General features: G+C 39.4%; 1 protein-coding gene and 1 pseudogene across 11 annotated transcripts in view; one reads left to right on the top strand and one right to left on the bottom strand.

Annotated features, from left to right (window-relative positions):
• Positions 1 to 20,463, bottom strand: part of LOC100060160 (zinc finger protein 426) — a 40,270-nt gene that overhangs the window by 6,095 nt on the left and 13,712 nt on the right. For 4 of the 11 annotated variants that reach the window (XM_014741805.3, XM_014741807.3, XM_014741806.3 and 1 more), the window contains exons 5-6: positions 20,128 to 20,213; positions 15,037 to 19,685 (exon numbers count right to left, since the gene is read on the bottom strand). In XM_014741805.3, coding sequence (XP_014597291.1) covers positions 18,546 to 19,685; positions 20,128 to 20,213 — 1,226 coding nt within the window. In that variant the 3' untranslated portion in view covers positions 15,037 to 18,545. Of the gene's footprint in view, positions 1 to 975; positions 1,305 to 1,404; positions 4,165 to 6,793; positions 6,882 to 15,036; positions 19,686 to 20,127; positions 20,214 to 20,463 lie in introns of those variants that run through there. The other 7 variants (XM_023645493.2, XM_070274138.1, XM_070274137.1 and 4 more) reach the window with 5 other exon arrangements.
• OR7D27P (olfactory receptor family 7 subfamily D member 27, pseudogene) lies at positions 1,723 to 2,576 on the top strand (annotated as a pseudogene).

The following is a 20,463-nucleotide window of genomic DNA, read 5'->3' as shown; positions in this document are numbered from 1 at the left end:
TTCTGATGTTCCGTATTCCCCCCAATTTCCTTTATCATTTTACCAATCTCTTTAAATATTGAAGAAACTATCAAGTGATTGAAGCTGGAATAGACTGCTTTGGTCTGTTCATGAATTTAACACAAATATTTCAGTGTTGTAATGTAGAATATCCTTTATTCTTTATTGGGTTTAGAAAATGTCCTTAGTTTCCTCATTTAGTGAAAGGCTTTGTCCTGGCTGCTAACCACTCTAATGGCTGTTACATTTTCTCAAATGCATAATTGTAATTGTGGTTATGATTTCTCTTCACCGACCTATTTTTGTGATGCATTATATTAATAAACATCACAGTATTAAACCAGCTTTCCATTCCTAGAATATGTATTACTAATTCTTGGTGTATTATTCTCTTAAAATTGATATGAGTACATTTTATTTGTTTACTATTCAATTTTGTGTCTATATTAGGGTATGTGTGAGCTTGAAGATTTCTTGTTTGTGTTATAGTTAATGCATTGGGTCTCAATCTTTATTTTATATCTGACATTTGTATTTGTTGAGCACCTACTATGTGCCAGGGACCATGTAAGTCCCTAGACAGACAATGATGAGCAAAAACAGTCACATCCTCTGACCCACAAATAAATATAAAATTACTAATGTGAGAGGCACATCAAGGAATAATACAGGATGCTGGGCTTGTGGGCCTCACCCACTCTGTCCTCCTGACCCTCACTCTCTGTTCTCCATCTCACTGGTCTCTCAAATCCTTCCATTCTCCAGCTCACCCACCCTCAGGGCAACCTTAGTTCTGTCCCCTTGGCCCAATATGCTAGCCCTTCCTTTATTTCCCCTGGTTAACATAGTCCATCCTTCTCACAGCTCAAATATTTACATTTCAGAGAAGACTTTTCTATCTACCTCCCAGTCAAAATTCATCTTCAATGATTTTTCTCTTTAATTAATTTTCTCTAACATTAATAACACTGATGCTTTTTAAGTTAGACAATGTAGGCATTTATTTTAAATTTTCCTTCCAACTTTTAGGATAATTTCATTTATAGAAGCATTGAATATTTTTTATCAAATCTATCAATCATGTTTTTTGCAATTCATTCCATTGTTTTTTAATACAACACATTCCCACTTCAGAGCACGTACACACTCTCACACACGCTTTGTACTTTATTTGAATGGTTTTGTGATTTCTTTCCCTCCTCTTATCTATGTAGGCCACGTGCTTTTGCCTCTTCTTGGAAGAATCCACCTGGCAGACAGTTTCTGAAACGTGGAGACATAGGGATCCTCATGAATTGCAAGTGCTGCATGGTGGTCAAAAGAGTTAACAGACATGTTGTGTTTATAATGATCAGAATTCCATCATTAATGACTCTCTTAATTAAAGGAAATTTGATAATGACAGCCATGCAAGACAGATTTATTGTGACATTAAGAACAAACATCACATTTACCAAGCATCCACTGTACATCACAAGAAAAATTACGTGCATCATCTCACTTAATTTACTCATCAGTCTTACAGTGGGGAGAATATTGACTACTCTCATTGGAGAGGTGAGGTATCTGCAGCTAAGAGAGATTAAATAAATTTGTCAAGGTCACGCAGATAGTAATTGGGTGGAACAAAATTCTATTCTAGGAAGTCTGACTCAAGATTCCATTTTCTAAATCAAAGCTCTCCTCCTCCTCCTCGGTCTCTCAGATGATACTAAATTGCAGCCTCTCTTCTTTTGACTCTTCCTGTCTGTGTGCCTGGTCACTGTCCTCAGGACCCAGCTCATCATCCTGGCCACCAGCTCTGATCCCTGCCTCCACACACCCAAGTGAGTCTTCCTCTCCAACCTGTTAGAGACGAGTTGATATTTGCTTCATCTCCAACCCCATCCTGAAGATGCTCGTGAGCCTCCAGACACAAAGACATCTCCTATATATGATGTCTTGCTCAGGTGATTTTTAATGGTTCTTGCAGGAATGGATGATTTCCTCCTGACTGTGATGGCCAATGACTGGTTTGTGGCCATCTGCCACCCCCTGCACTACGTGGTCTCATGAACACATGCCTCTGTGGCCTCCCGGTTCTGATGTGCTGGGATAATTTTATCTATCTCCCTGCTTCATATTCTGTTGAGCTGGCTGACTTTCTATGTAGGCACTGAAATGCCACATTTCTTCTGTGAACCGGCTCAGGTTCTCAAGGTGGCCTGCTCTGACACCCTCAATAACATCATCTTGTATGTGGCAACTGCCCTCCTGTGTGCATTTCCCCTCACTGGAATCCTCTTCTCTTACTCTCAGATTGTCTCCTCCTTAATGAAGATGGCTTCTGCTGAGGGGCAATATAAAGCATTTTCCACCTGTGGGTCTCACCTCTCTGCGGTCTCCTTGTTCTATGGGACAAGCCTGGGGGTCCACCTCAGCTCTGCCGTGACCCATTCTTCCCAGAGAAACTCAATCGCCTCAGTGACGTATGCTGCGCTCCTCCCATTCTGCACCCCTTCCCCTACAGCCTGAGGAACAAGAATATGAAGGGGGCCTTGGGAAGGGTCCTCAGCCAAGCAGCCCCTTGTCCATGATGGGTCACTCTCCTCAGAACTCAGTGGACACTGTGAGCCCCAAAGACAATTATTGAAAATTTAAATCTCCTGGTTCTTTTTCTCCCCTAAAAGCCATGCTTGATTTCTTCAATTCCCAAAGCACCTAGGATTCACTTTTATTTATTTTTGTATTAGTTTCTCCTCAACAACCTCCTGAGTTATTCTTTTGTGACTTTTCTTCCCTATATGCTCTTTATATAGTTCCATGTTGGGTCAGCTTTCTTGCAGCCATTCTAGAGATTTCTAACTTGAGATTTAAAGCACTTATCATATCAAGTGCTGATGCGGTTTCCCCAAAATTATCCTTTCCAGTGTTGCAGTCCTTCATGTTCATTTGTTTGTGTGCTTGTTCTCCCCAGAAGAAATGGAATGAAAATCATACAGTAGTCACAACAAAATACTACATCAGGACTGTGCCTGCTTCTTCACTTGTATGACTTTATTTCAATTTGAAAACCTGTCTTTGAGATATTTTATCTCATTTATCCCACTTTTCAACAGAAGAGACAGACTGAGTTGGGCAGCTGATGCTCACTTTGCCATCCTACTTTTCCTGGGGACAGTAATGCCATTTTCAACTTCCAAGTAGAAATACAGATTTAAAAACTGTTTCATCCAGATGATTTGCAGTAATACAATACCTAGAATGAGTCTGAGATGTTGCTTCATTCTTTGTGATCCTGCCCCCCTTCATTCCTTTCTTGCTTACCTTCATTTGGCCTTAATTTCCCATCATTGTAATTTTGAGATACACCCTCTAAGATCCTAAAGCATTTAGTAGTGAATATAGTAGAATCAGAGTTGTTTTGTCATGTGGTCTTTTTTTCTGGGACTCTCTGAAGCGCCATCAGGAATCATAGCTGCACAGGTGCGGAGGTGTTGAGAACTTAACTAACTTTTTGAGAAGAACGTTGATAGAATTGAGTCTGCAGGGAAGGATGGAGTAGCAGCTGCCGTCAACTTTCATCTTACGTCCCCTGGGATCCTCTCACCACCTCCATTGCATGACTGCCAACGGCCGGCACCAGCTGAAACCTACTTTGCCCAATATGCAGTGGCAGAAGCGACAGGGAATTATGCCCATCAGAGACAGCCCTTGAAGGGGAGGTGTGAGGTATGCCATCTCCTTCACCCTTTACCTGGGATAATGTTTTTCCTCCCTAAAGCCCCAGTTCATGGTTGTATATCCTAGTTCTAAGTTGTTCTGGTTCTTCTCTGTGAGCCACCACCACAGCTTGGCAACTGACAGACAAGTGGTGTGGTTCCACAGCTAGGAAGCAAACGCAGGTCGCTGAAGTAGTAAGTGCTAAACTTTAACCACTAGGCCATCAGGGCTGGCTCTAGCTGGGATAATTTTGAGGTTTGGATTTTGTATTATTTTCCAGAATTTCCCCACAGGATTAAAACTCTGCTCAATCACAATGTTAGCTGACTTAACGCAAGCTTTATTGGATATATTTTCTTCCCTGTGTCCACTTCTCCTGTCTCCCATCCATTCATTTCTCTTTCCACTAAAATGCTTGTACATGAATCCTTGACTTAGTGTCTGCATCTGCAGGAAACAAAACTAACACAGGTAATAAGACTGTGATATATCAAGACAATATCACAAATGGGTTTAGGGACATTGAGAGAAAAAAAGAAAGTAATTATTGGAGACATAGTAGGAATTGCAAAATTACTCAAAAATTATAATTTGTTAGAAATGAAAGACATTTGATGTGGCTTCAATTCACTTTGATTCTATTAAGTTTAATCCAACGTGCATTTGTTGTGTACTGTGTACAAACTGAGGGGACCAGAGAGATGCAGGTGATTGATTGCAATACAGAAGAGGGGGTATACTAACATTGGTGTATAATGCATCTTGTGGAAAACAAAGGTTAAATTTTTCAACTTACCTTGGGTAATTCCAGGAAAATCTCTTTAGGCATTTATTTTTTAACATTTTTATTGTGGTGTAATTTTCATACATGAAATTCACCCGTGATTATGTAAATTTCAGTAAATTTATAGAGTTATGCCATTATTACACAATCTAGTTTTAGAACATTCTTATCACCTCGACAAGTAACTTCGTGTCCCTTTGCAGTTAATTCCCACTTTTACCTCAGCCCAAAAAACCACCTATCAGTTTCTGCCTCTATAAATTTACCTTTTCTAGAGATTTTATATAAATGGAACCACACAATATGAGGTCTTTCGTATCTGGATTCTGCTACTTAGCATATATTTGAGGCTCATCCATGTGTAACAATGTGTCAATATATTGTTCCTTTTAATTGCAGATTAGTATTCTATTGTATGTATATACCACATCTTGCTAATCCAATTACCAGCTGATGGACATTTGGATATTTCCAGTTTGGGGCTATTATAAATAGTGCTTCTATGAACATGTGTGCACGCTATTAACTATAATAGAGAATACCCTCCAGAAAAGCTATCAGACATAAGAGAGAAGAGAAGCCTGCCCTGAAAAGGCGCACACAGAAATTCACCCATTTCGGAAAGGAAGCTAAAATCTCCAGAAAGAAGGTACACAGTCCTTTGGCAAAAAGAGACTCACCTGATAGGTCCTAGGCGCATCTCTGTGAGAAACTCTCTAGAGTGACTTTCCCTCTCCAGGGACTAAGACACTAGCAGTAGCCATTATCGTGACCTACGATAAGCATGCTGACACGGACGCTGCAGAGGCCGTTGGAGTTCCTCCCCTGGCCTGTGACTGCAGAAGTCTGCCCCACTCAGTAGAGCACTTATTCAACCTAGCTCATCCAGGTCAGGCAGCTGCCTACATAGGTGGAGTGCCTGGAAGCTCTGCAGCTGGGCAAGTGGGTCCACGCCTGCAGGGCTGGGCGTGTGCGAAGAGCAGGCCTGCACTGGTGAAGTGTGTGGGTGTACAGAGTTCACTGACCTCCCCGCCTTCCAGGGACACTGGGATCTGGGGCCTGTGAGAAAGAATGTGTCTGGGCTCGGGGCCAAAGATGGCCACTTCGACCCTGACCCCAAGGCACAAGTTACTAAGACAATGTCCTGCGTCATGTTCCTTGTCTGGGCTGGCCACCCCGAAGGGCACCTGACCGGACTATAGAAACATCCCATCCGTGGGAACAAAAAGAAATAACTCAAAGTATCTAAATGTCTGAAACCCTGAGTCAGAACCCAGAAAACATTAGAATAAAAGGGACTCACAAGCATAGAACAATTGAGAGTCTCACTGAGGAGAGGATGCTGTGCCTCAGACCCGGACAATCGGCACTCCCACCTGTCTTACAAACTATTGGGACTTCCCCGTCTGATTGCGGTGTGGACGTTGTAAGTACTGATTTGTTGTTTGCTTCCCCACTCCTTGTTCTGGTCTCCTCTATCAATAACCTCTGATTGCTTAAACAACCAAGTAGCCTTGGCGGTACCTGTCATTCCTTGCCCTTTGTGGCTGCGGACAACAGTGCGGCCTCCGCATGAGGGCAAGTGGGTCTGCTTCAGTGGGTCTTGGCGCACACATGGGGCAGGACTGTAACAGCAGGATGTGTGGCCCCGTGGTCAGCGGGGCTTGTAAGCTGCAGTAGACTTGTTCTCAGGCAGCCACATAAGGGATCAGCACCATCTTCTACAGCCTGAAACAACTGGGTGCTGCCCCACCCACCTGCACTCCTGACAGAACTGACAATAGTCTTATGGGCCAGAGGCCTACAGCAATTATAAGCCCCTGAGCCTAGCAACTAGGCACACTGGGGACCTACTCATTTAGCAGAAAAACTGAAATAGGAATGTGCTATTAGACCTTGCAGCCAACTGTGCTGGGGCTCCTCTCACTTGATAGTGACTGAAAGGACCATAACAGCCACATGCAGCTGAACATTACAACCAGCCAGGCAGGAAGACAGCCTAGCCTCCCCAGGCACTGCAGCAAGAACAACCCTGACATAAGAGAAGGACACATGTAGCCCACACAGGGGACACTCCTGGAATATTCGGACCTGGTGATGAGAGGGAAGCACAGTGCTAGGCCTCATGAGGCATCTCTTACATAAGGCTACCTCTGCAAGGTCAGGAGACATAGCTGACCTACCTAATACATAGATATAAGCACAGAGAAAGAGGAAAAATGAGAAGAAAAAGGAATACATTCCAAGTAAAGGAACAGGACAAAACCCCAGAAAAAGAACTAAATGCAACAGAAACAAACAACCTACCTGAAAAGAGTTCAAACAAACAGTCATTAGGATGTTCACTAATCTTGGGAGAAGAATGGATGAACTCAGTGAGAACTTCAACAAAGAACTGGAAAATATAAAACAGAACCAATTAGAAATGAAGAACACAATACTGGAAATGAAAAATTCACTAGAGGGACTCAATAGCAGAGTAGAGGATGCAGAAGAACGGATCAGCAAGCTGGATGAAAGACTAGAGGAAATCACCCAAGCTGAACAGATAAAAGAAAGAAAGAATTAAAAAGAATAAGGACAGTCTAAGGGACCCCTGGGACAACATCAAGTGCACTAACATCCGTGTTACAGGTGTCCTAGAAGGAGAAGAGAGACAAATGGGCAGAGAATCTATTTGAAGAAATAACAGCTGAAAACTTTTATAACCTAAGGAAGGAAACAGATATTCAGGTACAGAAAGCACAAGAGGACCAAACAAGATAAACACAAAGAGGCTCACGCCAAGAAACATTTTATAGTTAGAATGTTGAGAATTAAACAGAGAGAATTCTAAAAGCCACAAGAGAAAGGCAAAAAGTTACATATAAAGGAAGCCCCATGAGGATATCAGCTGATTTCTCAGCAGAAACCCTACAGGTAGAAGCATGTGGCAAAATATATTTAAAGTGCTGAAAGAAAAAGACCTACAGCCAAGAATATTCCAGCCAGCAACGATATCATTCAGAATGGAAGGAGAGATAAAGAGTTTCCCAGACAAGCAAAAACTAAAGGAGTTTATCACCAACGAACCAGTCTCAGAAGAAATGCTAAAGGGACTTATACAAGTGGAAAAGAGAAGACCACAAATAGGAGTAATAAAATTATCAAAAAAAGCCATGAAATCACTGGTAAAGGCAAATATACAATAAAGGTAGCAGATCAACCACCTATGACGTTAATATGAAGGTCAAAAGAAAAAAGTGCCTACATTATCTATTTCCATGATAAGAGGGTAATGGATAGAGATGCAAAAAAAAAAAAGAGATTAGACATGATATCAAAAACAAAATGTGAGAGGAGAGGAGAGGAGTAAAAGAGTGGGGCTTTTAGCAAGAGGTCAAACTAAAGAGCCCATCAATTCAATACAGATTGCTACATACATAGGTTATTATACATGAACCTCATGGTAATCACAAACCAGAAACCTAGAATAAATACACAAAAAATTAAGAGAAAGGAACCCAAACATAATACTAAAGAAAGCCAGCAAAGCACAAGGGAAGAGAGTAGGAGAAGAAGAAAGGAAGAGAGAAGAACTACTAAAATACCCAGAAAAAAGTAACAAAATTCCAATAAGTACATTCTTATCAATAGCTACTTTAAATGTCAATAGACTAAATGCTCCAATCAAAAGGCACAGGGTGGCTGACTGGATGAAAAAACAAGGCCCACATATGCTGCACACAAGAGACACACTTCAGACCTAAAGACACGCACAAACTGAAAGTCAACGGATGCAAAAAGATACTCCATGCAAATGGCAATGAAAAGAAAGCTGGGGTAGCAATATTTATCTCAGACAAAATAGACTTTATAAAAAACTATAGCAAGGGACAAAGAAGGGCATTACATAATGATAAAGGGAACAATCCAACAAGAGGATATAACATTTGTAAATATCTATGCATCCAGCATAGGAGCAGCTAAATATGTAAAGCAAATACCAGCAGACATAAAAGGAGAAATAGACAGCAACACAACAGTAGGGGGCTTTAACACTTCACTTACACCAACGGATAGATCATCCAAAATGAAATCAATATGGAAACTTTGGCCTTAAGTGACACATCAGACTAGTTGGACTTAGTATATATATATACTGAACATTCCATCCAAAAACCACAGAATACACATTCTTTTCAAATGCACGTGGAACGTTCTCCAGGACTAATCACATGTTAGGCCACAAAACAAGTCTCAATAAATTTAAGAACACTGAATGAAATAATACCAACCATCTTTTCTGACCAGAATGGTATGAAACTAGATATCAACTACAAGAAGAAAATCGGAAAAGACACAAAAAGGTGGGGAGTAAACAAAATGCCACTGAAAAACGATTGGGTCAATGAAGAAATTAAAAAAAAATACCTGGAGACAAACGAAAATGAAAACATGACATGCCAAAATTTATGGGATGGAGCAAAAGCAGTTCCAAGAGCCAAGTTTATAGCAATACAGGCCTACCTCCACAAACAAAAAAATCTCAAATAAACAATGCAACAGTGCACCTGAAGGAACTGAAAAAAGAATGAGCAAAGCCAAAAGCAGAAGGAAAGAAATAGTAAAAATCAGAGCAGAAATAAATGCAACAGAGACTTAAATAAAAACAATAGAAAAAAAAATCAATGAAAGGAAGAGTTGGTTCCTTGAAAAGATAAACAAAACTGATAAGCGTTTAGCTAGACTCACCAAGATAAAAAGAGAGAAGGCTCAAATAAATAAAATCACAAATGAAAGAGGAAAAATTACAGTGGACACCTCAGAAATAGAAAAGATTACAAGAGAATACTATGAAAAGTCATATGCCGGCAAATTGGATAATCTAGAAGAAATGGGTAAATTCTTAGGATCATACAACCTTCCAAAAATGAATCAGGAAGAAATACAGAATTTCAATAGACCAACCACCAGTAAGGAGATTGAAACAGCAATCAAAAACCTCCCCAAAAATAAAAGTCCAGGACCAGATGGCTTCCCTGGCGAATTCTACCAAACATTCAAGGAAGGCTTAATATCTGCCCTTCTCAAACTCTTCTGAAAAACTGAAGAGGAGGGGAAGCTTCCTAACTCATTCTATGAAGCCAACATTATCCTGATACCAAAACCAGACAAGGGCAACACAAAAAAATGAAAATTACAGGCCAATATCACTAATGAACATCGATGCAAAAATCCTCAACAAAATACTAGCAAATTGAATACAACAATACATTGAAAAGATCATACATCATGATGAAGCGGGATTTATTCCAGGGATGCAGGGATGGTTCAACATTTGCAAATCAATCAATGTGATACACCACATTAATAAAATAAAGAATAAAATCACATGATCATCTCAATAGATGCAGAGAAAGCATTTGACAAGATCCAACAGCCATTCATGATAAAAATCCTGAATAAAATGGGGATAGAAGGCAACCGTATTGTTTGCCTGTGTCCAGCAGGAGCTGCACCTGGCATGCAACTTGCTGCTAGGTTTTTCATCCCCTCCATACGCTATGAAATATAAAACCGCATGTGAGCACGGCACATCCCGATATTCTAACGTGCTTGATGCCATCACTGGAAGTTCCTGAAAACAGCCTTAGGATAGAGACACACAAACCATCACAACCTTGTTCCAATTTAGAGGTAAAAAATTCGTATACTTTTGACACTTGGGTAGCATGTATGGCCATAGACGTTGTCGCTGCTTAATGTCACTTCCAATGGGGCTTACAACAGTTTAATAAACTGAATCAATCTTAATGCTAAGTCCTGATCAGAAGTGGTCCGGGTACACTCATATTATATTTGTATTTGGAGAAAAGTGGGTTGTGACATGATTCTCTTGGATAGGTGGTTAGTCGTAACTCCTTTGTGTGCTGCAATGTATAACAGACTGGTCTTAGATGACATCATTGGTTATCTGCAATAAAACTTCAAGTCCTGCTGAAGCTTGTTCACAGTTGACTGAGCCCAAGTTTTGGGTGAGGTCAATCCTGCAGGTTGGCCTCATCCAGCTCCTGGGCCTCCTAGCAACAGCAATGCTAAATGCTGTATGAGGTAAAATGAACACATTTGCTCCCACACTCTGTTGACAGTGGATGACAGAGTGGTGTATTTATGTGAAAAATCGCTGGAAGTCAAGATGATGTCTTTCTATTTGTGGTGGTATCTTAAGGAAAAGGAATTCTTAATTTTTTCAAAGCCAGACTTATCCAACCTAACTGATGTCTGCACAAATTTTCTTCTACATTGTGGTTTAAATACATTCTGCTACCTTGTCTTTGATTTTCACATTGATGTGCTTAATCCATCTGGAATAGATTTTTATATATGGTGTTACTATGTCTAATAATTTCTCTTGCATGGATATGACTCTCTCTAGGGCTATTTATTGAAAAGATCATCTTTTCTTTTTTCTCTATGGCGCCTTTCTTGTCATTGATCAGATTGCATATACTCGTCTGTTTTTAACTATGGAGCACTGATTTCTCCAATGTTAAATCAACCTTGTAATTCTAGAAAAACCCAATTTGGACATAATGAATTATCTTTTTTAAAATGCCTGAATTATACTGACACTTTTGAGAAGTTTTTTTGCAGTTATTTTTGGGTAACTGGTGTCCAATTCTGTTATTCTATCATTGCCTGATTTTTTAATGAAAATAGGCCTATTTCTTCTTTTCTTAGTGTATACTCTTAGTTTGTGAATCTCTAAATAATTTTAGGGAAGAATTAGAATATCTCATGCATTGGACTTTTAATACATAAGGAAGGCCTTTCCTTGTGTTTCTCTTCAAAAATATTCAATATATTCTAATCTTCTTTAAAAATATTGTGTATTTTTGTTAGACTTATTTTTCAGCATTTTATAACTGCCTCGTTATTGTAACCAGTATTAATATTAGAATTTTTCTAATTTTTGTTGATGCATAAAGTGCAGTTGAATTTGTAACTAGCAGTCTTCCTAAATGTTTTTGTCAATTCAAATAACAGTATATTTAGTTTTCTCACCATAAGAAATCACGTCTGTAAATAATGACAGTTTTATTTTTCGGCTTTAATCCTTAGGACACATATATATAATTTTTTTTTCTGGCTTTGTGAGTCTGAATGAGACCTACAATACAACACTGACTAGAAGTAGCAAAAGCAGCAATCTTGTATTCTTCCCAGTTCTAATAGGATATGCTTTCCGAAACCTTAACATTCAAGATTATGTCCACCAATGTTGTACTATGACCATCAAATTTGCTAAGAGACTAGACAACTATAACTACTCTACTAAGAAAGGACAATCTGGGGCCAGCTCTGTGGCCGAGTGGTTAAGTTCACACAATCTGGCAACCCAGCGTTTTGCCGGTTTGGTTCCTGGGCACGGACCTAGCACCATTCATCAAGCCATGCTGAGGCGGCGTCCCACAGAGCACAACTAGGAGCATGTACAACTAGAATACACAACCATGTACTGGGAGACTTTGGGGAGAAGGAGGGAGAAAAAGATTGGCAACAGATGTTAGCTCACGGCCAATAAAAGAAAAAAAGGACAACCATCTAATGTGATGGGGTGCTAACTACTGCTACAATGGCGATCATATTACCACATATAGTGTATCAAATTAACATGTTACATGCCCTAAATTTACACGTTGTACGTTCAATAGTCCTTTTAATCAAAAAGATTGTTTCCAGGTTTTTTTCCTGTATCCACTCTATATATGGTTGTAGAATTTCCTAATATTTCACAGTTTGCGGGCTGAACGCCTACATACTTATTAAATGCCTTCCCTGCAGCATGAGATTGCATTTGTTCACTGATAAAATCCAAGCACCTGGAACGGCAGCTGCCCCTGATAAGTACCCAATAAATATTCAAATGAGTGGTGAATAAAAGGACTATTTAAAAAAGTGGTCATTATAACTACTAGTTTTCTATTAATCCAAGCTTGTATTCCTGAATAAACTCAACTTCTACATAGATGATCATTTTTTCTTATATATATACTTAGTTGGATTCTGTTTACTCGTATTTTATACAAGCATTTTAATGATATGGTTGAGTAACATTGACATGTAATTGTTTGTTCCTCATACTTTGTCCTGAGTGGCATTTAGATGTAGATTATGTCAGCCTCCTATATGACAACGGGAAGTACTCTCACCTAGTAAACTGTTTCCATAAGCTAAGACATATCCATTTCTTTGATGTAGGGTGCACCGAACTAGTAAAATTATCTAGATGTAGGGTAACTGTTCAGAGAGTTGTTTTTGGTACTTTCCTCCTCAAATGATATTAAGTATTGACTGAATTCCTTCTACGGTTATAGGACAGCTAAGCCTTCCAATTTCATCTTCAGCAGGCTGTGTATATACTTCTAGGCATTTTGCCCATTTTAAAATGCATAGTATGGACGTATTTGGTTAAATTTTTAATCTTTAATCCTTATAATTAAATCCTGGTTGGGACCATTTTTCATTCCAAATATAATTTCTTTCTGCATTCTCATTTTTTTCTTGCATTTATCTTAGCTGAAATTATTCAGGCACTGGGGGCCAGTCCCGCAGCCACGTGGTTAAATTTGTGTGCTCCACTTGAGCAGCCTGGGGGTCCCCGGTTCAGATCCGTGGCATGCAACATAGAACTAGAATGACCTACAGCTAGGATATACAACTATGTACTGGGGTTTGGAGGGGGAAAAAAAAAAAGAGGAAGATTGGCAACAGATTAGCTCAGGGCCAATCTTCCTCACACAAAGCATACTTTAAAAAAATTGAAAAAATACAAAAATAGTCATTCAATTATTTCTTTCAAAGACTGCCTTGAATAATCTGCACCATCTCTGGCATGTTTCCTATTTCTTTAATATCTGTTATGTATTTATATACCTATATAACTGTGTTTTTGCTTTCTCAGTCTTTCTGCACCCTCCGTTTTCATTGTAGTAAAATCTCATAAAATCTGCCATCTTAGCCACTTTTAGGCGGACGTTTCAGTGGCACTAAGTACATGCACATTCTTCTGCTACCATCACCACCATCCATCTTCATAACACTTTCCATCTTGTTAAGCTCAAACTCTATACTTAACAAACATCAGGTCACTTTTGCCTCCCCAACTCCTGTCAACCACTATACTACTTTGTATATCTGTGATTTTAACTACTTTAAGTACTTCATATAAGCAGAGTCATAACAGTATTTGTTTCCCTATGATTTGCTCATTTCACTTAGCATAATGTACTCCTTCATTCGTGTTGTAGCATTTTGCAGGATTTTCTGCCTCTTCAAGGCTGAATAATATTCCCTTGTGTGTATATGTCACATTTTTCTTAGCCATTCATCCATTGATGGACACTTGATTTGTTTCTACATTTTAACTATTGTGAATGTTGCTACAAATAAGGGTATACAAATATCTCTTCAAAACCCTGTTTTCAGGGGCTGCGTGGTGGTGTAGTGATGAAGTTCACATGCTTTGGCAGCCCGGGATTCACAGTTTCAGATCCCTGGCATGGACCGACACATCGCTCACCAAGCCATGCATGCCGTGGCAGCATCCCACATACAAATAACACAAAGACTGGCACAGATGTCGTGTTAGCTCAGTGACGACCTTCCTTAAACAAAGAGTCCTTCTCCCCAGGGATCCACAGGCCCCCATTTACGTGAGAAGTGGCAGAGTCGAGGAGGGATAGAAATAGTAAGGCAATTCTGGGCTGAGTGAAGAAAAGGCCAGAGATGCAGTCGTCCCCAAAAGAACAATGACAATGGGAAAGCCAATAGACAGCACCACTTGCAGCTAAGGGAAACTATGTGGAGAAAAGCCTTCTGGGATAGAAAAGGTTAATGTGAAGCCTGTATGATCCAGGCAAAGCTGGAGAACAATAATACCTGTTGTTTTGTCCACAGCAGGGCAATCACGTAATCTCCACCAGTGTGTCCCCTTAAGGAGGTGGCCAATTCTTTTTTTTTTTTTTTGAGTATCTCAAGTACAATGTCCCACCCATTTTTTTTTTTTTTTTCCTGCTTTATCTCCCCAAATGCCCCCTGTACAGGTCCTTCTAGTTGTGGGAGGTGGCCAACTCTTATAAGACAGTGCTTTCAGTTCAGCTTTTGATGATATGGAGCACTTCTCCACAGGGGTGTACGTGTCCCTGTCACACACATCCTCTCACAAGAAGGGGAAGCTCTCCCACTTCTCAGGGGGACCTGTTCCTCTTGCACCTGGACCTGTTTAGAGGCTCCTCTGACTACAGACTTATTTCTAGGTCTGCTAGTGTGCTGCTCACAAGTTGAATAATGAGCATTAGTGCATTCATAAGTCCCAAGACACTCTGTAGGAGAGAAAGGGTGTTAATTCAGAGACAAATGAAAAATGTTAAAGGATTTTAGAGTAGCAAGTAAGATAAAATTAGTGGATTACATAACTTTCAATCATAAACAGTAAAATCACTTACATGAGAAAAAATAAGAGCAGAGATGGAAGAAAAATGAGTTAAGTACTGAAAAAACTTAGATGCTAGATGCAAATCAATTTATTAGTAATTACGTGACTAAATGTTCAAATTTCAATAAAAAAGATTTTTAAAAATTGTATTTCAAATACTTAGATATTTCAAAACTCCACACCAAGCATGTATAAAAGGAGACATTTAAGAATTAAGGGTACAGTAAGATTAAGAAATTAAGGGAAACCATGCTGATATAATATTGACGGGCCTCATTAATAAGTAGGACAGCGAAGATCCTTATTCCCTTCAACTCACTGGCATCTTGAGAAAACCTCTGGGGGAACAGATTTCATGACTAGATTGCAAATACCGTTATGTCTCCACACCCAGCCAGGACACCATCATTCCTCCTCTTCTGGAAAGCCTTCTATCAACATACCATTTTCATCACCAAAACTGTTGGACCTGTAGTTTATTTCCTTCTTCCAAGGTATTTAGTAATCTTGCCACTATTTCACTGAATATTGGCAGATGAACCAAGGCCCTTAAGTCAGAGACAAAAGATTTAATATACTCATGGAATAGTCAGCAGCATGAGCATCAGCATGTTTGTACTGGTTACCTTTGTCTCCAAGTCTCACAGGCGACACAAAGGGCCCACATGGACGTCTGCACATTGGGTTGTGTTACAGAAGAGTAATGCTGAGATTGTGGAACCTGGTTTATTTCAAATAGTAAGCAAGCCGGCTGTTCATCTCAATGGGAGAGATGACCTCATCTCTCATGGTTCCTCACTGCAAACACACCTCTGTCCTCAGCCTCTTCCTACACAGGCTAAGGTTAAATGTCCTTCTCAGGTGCTAAGGTGCTTACTCTCCCACAGAAGTATGAAACCAGGATCTGTCCTAACAGCAGGCAAAATCTCATTTTTCTAAACTATTCCCTTACTTGCATTCTGACCTTTCATCCAAAAAGATCAGCTGTGAGAAGGACGAAAGAATTTTTAGACAATTTACAGAGACATTATATGCCCCACCCTGGCTGGCATGAGGCACTGTAGATGGACTCTATAAGTAGGGAACTGATTCAAGTGGTCATTATCTTCACAATTATAGACCAGGTCAACAATGACAAGAAAATACAGGTAACTCTAAATCTGGTAGTCCCACTTTTGGCCAGGCTGCAACCTGGAAGGTGTAGAAACTACACCAGCCAAGCATTGCTATCAGAGGAATGAAAGCTATATCATTCCTAAACATAGCTAGAGTTGAATGGCACTTGTCCAAAATAAATCTAAAGAGCTACCCTATGTGCTGGAGCTCTACACGTTTCTTACATTTAAATGCTACAGTCTGAGTTCTTACATGCTGGGCTGTAGCAAATTCTGATTGTTTTCCACATTGAGTGAGTTCTTTCATATATTCAAAACAAACATGGACCCTTCTAGGCTTCTCCACGTTCCTCATGTTCGTAGGCCTTCTCTCCATTCTGAGTTCATACATGTTTACTAGTCACTGAGGACCAAGTGAAGTCTTTCCTGCACTCCTTACATTGACAGGGTTTCCCTCCACTGTCAGTTCTTATATGTTGAATAAGTCCTGAGGAAACAGTGAAGTCTTTCCCACAGTGCTTACATTCATATGGTTTCTCTCCAGTGTAAGTTCACATATGGAAGCAAAATGTTGAGGAATAAAAATATGCTTTATATATACAACGAAAACTAGAAGGCTTTCTCGAAAGAAATTGATGACGACATAAAGAGATGGAAAGACACTCCATGCACATGGACTGGAAGAATAAACATAGTTAAAATGTCCATACTACTTAAAGCAATCTACAGATTCAACACTATCCCAATCAGAATCCCAATGACATTGTAGAAATTGAACAAAGAATCCTAAAACTCATATGGGGCAACAAAAGACCCCGAATTGCTAAAGCAATCCTGAGAAAGAAGAACAAAGCTGGAGGCATCACAATCCCTGACTTCAAAGCATACTACAAAGCTACAGTAATCAAAACAGCATGGTACTGGTACAAAAACAGGTGCACAGATCAATGGAATAGAATTGAAAGCCCAGAAATAGAACCACACATCTATGGACAGCTAATCTTTGACAAAGGAGCTGAGGGCACACAATGGAGAAAAGAAAGTATCTTCCACAAATGGTGCTGGGAAAACTGGAAAGCCACATGTAAAAGAATGAAAATTGACCATTCTTTTTCACCATTCACAAAAATAAACTCAAAATGGATCAAAGACCTAAAGATTAGGCCTGAAACAATAAGTCTTCTAAAAGAGAATACAGGCAGTACACTCTTTCACATCAGTATCAAAAGGATCTTTTCGGACACTATAACTCCTCAGACGAGGGAAACAATAGAAAGAATAAACAAATGGGACTTCATCAGACTAAAGAGCTTCTTCAAGGCAAGAGACAACAGGATTGAAACAAAAAAAACTCCACTAGTTGGGAAAAAATATTTACAAGTTATTTATCTGACAAAGGGTTAATCTCCATAATATATAAAGAACTCACACAGCTCTCAACAACAAAAAAATCAAACAACCCAATCAAAAAATGGGCAGGGGACATGAACAGACATTTCTCCAAAGAAGATATAAGGATGGACAATAGACACATGAAAAGATGCTCATCATCACTGATGATCAGGGAAATGCAAATCAAAACTACACTAAGATATCACCTTATACCTGTTAGAATGGCAAAAATAACCAAAACAAAAGTGACAAATGTTGGAGAGGTTGTGGAGAAAAAGGAACCCTCATGCACTGCTGGTGGGAATGCAAACTGGTGCAGCCACTATGGAAAACAGTATGGAGATTCCTCAAAAAGTTAAAAATAGAAATACCTTATGACCCAGCCATCCCACTACTGTGTATCTATCCAAAGAACTTGAAGTCAGCAATTCCAAAAGTCCGATGCACCCCTATGTTCATTGCAGCATTATTTACAACAGCCAAGACGTGGAAGCAACCTAACTACCCATCAACTGATGACTGGATAAAAAAGATATGGTGTATATATACACAATGGAATACTACTCAGCCATAAAAAAAGATAAAATCGTCCCATTCACAACAACATGGATGGACCTTGAAGGTACTATGTTAAGTGAAATAAGCCAGACAGAGAGAGACGAACTCTGTATGACTCCACTCATAGGTAAGTTAAACAGAGACAAAGAGAACTGATTGGTGGTTACCAGGGGAAAGTGGGGGTGGGAGGAGGGCACAAAGGGTGAAGTGGTGCACCTTCAACATGACTAACAATAACGTACAACTGAAATTTCACAAGGTTGTAAACTATCATAATCTTAATAAAAAGTTAAAAAAATATATGCTTTATGATGTTTATCACACTCAAATGGCTGCTCTCCAGTGTGAGGTCTCAAATGTGTACTTAGATATGAGAAAGTAGTAAAGAATTTCCTATATTCATATTTAAAGTTTCCTCTCCAGTATGAACTCTTGCATGCCCAGTTATGCTTAAGGAAACACTGAAGGCTTCTCCACATTTCACACATTCACAGGATTTCTCTCCAGTGTGAATTCATTTATGTGTAGTTAAGCCTGAATGCCCACTGGAAGCTTTGACATATTCATTGCATTCATAGGGTTTCTCACCAAAGTGAATTCGGCTATGGTCAGTTAAGGCTGAATGGCTACTGAAGGGTTCCCCGCATTTAGTGCATTTGTAGGGTTTCCCTCCAGTGTGCATTCGTCTGTGTTTAATTAAACTTCCCTTATAAAGGTAGGCTCTCCCACATTCGTTGCATTCATAGGATTTCTCACCAGTGTGAAATTGGTTATGGCTAGTTAAGATTAAATGGCTATTGAAAGTTTTCCCGCATTCAGTGCATTCATAGGGTTTCTCTCCAATGTGCGTTCGTTTGTGTTTAGTTAAGCTTGAATTGCAAATGTAGGCTTTCCCACATCTGTCACATTCATAGGGTTTCTCACCAGTGTGAATTCGGTTATGTCTAACTAAGACTGAACGGCTATAGAAAGCTTTCTCACATTCAGTGCATTCATAGGTTTTCCCTACAGTATGCATTCGTTTGTGTAAAGTTAAGCTTGAATTGTAAACGTAGGCTTTCGCACATTTGTTGCATTTATAGGGTTTCTCACCAGTGTGCATTCGGTTATGGCTAGTTAAGGCTGAAGGGCTACTGAAGGCTTTCCCGCATTCAGTGCATTCATAGGGTTTCCTTCCAGTGTGCGTTTGTTTGTGTCTAGTTAAACTTGAATTGTTAATGTAGGCTTTCCCACATTCGGTGCATTCATAGGGTTTCTCACCAGTGTGAATTTGGTTATGTCTAGTTAAGACTAAATGGCTACTGCAGGCTTTCCAGCATTCAGTGCCAAGTCTTCTGGAGTGAATAAAAGCTGTTCCACATTCCTTTCCTTCATAGAGTTTTTTTTCATTGTGACTTCCTAGTTGTGCCTGAAAGTAAAACTGATTAACACAGGCTTTCCCACTGTCACTGCATTTGAACCCTTTCTGTTCCATGCTAGTTTTGCAGGATACAATATCTGGAGTAAGGCTGATGGCCCTTCCCCCACATTGATTATCTTCATAAGTGTTTCTTCCATTTTGAGTTCTCCTGTGTGTCTTAAGACACGATTGTCCACTGAAGTCTTTTCCACGTTCCTTACACTCACAGAGTTCCCATCCAATGTGGCTTCTTTCCTGTTGATGAAGGTGGATTAAACAATTTCTCAGATCATTAATTCATCTTGCCCATCTCGAAACAGAAACATTATGACAATGCTGATTTGATTTGTACAATTTCCATTACATTTGTACAACTTCCTACCCTCTTGATTTCTTTCAAATTGAAATACGGAATCCTGGTCAAATGATGTGTGATCTATTATGATCTTAAGAGATTCCTATACAGTTTCACGGAATTGTTTAAAAAAATCAATGCCTAGTTATGTATGTGGGAATGAGAACTTGTGAGAATTGTGAAGTAATAAGGTTCAAGTTAGATCAAGTTAGACATTGTTCTCTCGGGTGAATGCCACTAATCTCAAATATCTCATTTGTGCGGATCTTCTACCAAATGAAATTCCAATCTTTAGTAAATGTGGAAATAAGAAATATCTTTGTTCAAACTTACTCATCTTACCATTTCTATCCTATTGGATGTTTTTTCCCCTAAAATATCCTGCAGAGGAATTGCCAAGTCTTTGGTTTTAAGATGCACTTCTGATTCTAAAGTAAAAGAGAGTAACAAATATAAAATTTACAAAAAGAAATGGTAGGATAAAGGAATTAAACTAAGATTCCTTTATATTATTTACAATTTAAACATGATGAAAAGAGCATGACAGATTTGAGCAGTTTCACTAGGTCAACAATTTAACAATGATAAGGATGTGGAGGCAAAACTGAGTAACTGATGGAAAAACAATTCTATGGTAATTAAACATGATGGGAAAAGAGAATATTATTCAGGGAAGGA

Source organism: Equus caballus, chromosome 7 (genome assembly GCF_041296265.1).
Source record: "Equus caballus isolate H_3958 breed thoroughbred chromosome 7, TB-T2T, whole genome shotgun sequence".
Classification (NCBI taxonomy): Eukaryota; Metazoa; Chordata; class Mammalia; order Perissodactyla; family Equidae; genus Equus; species Equus caballus.
Note: the sequence above shows the minus strand (reverse complement) of the source record. Positions and strands in the feature narration are given on the sequence as shown.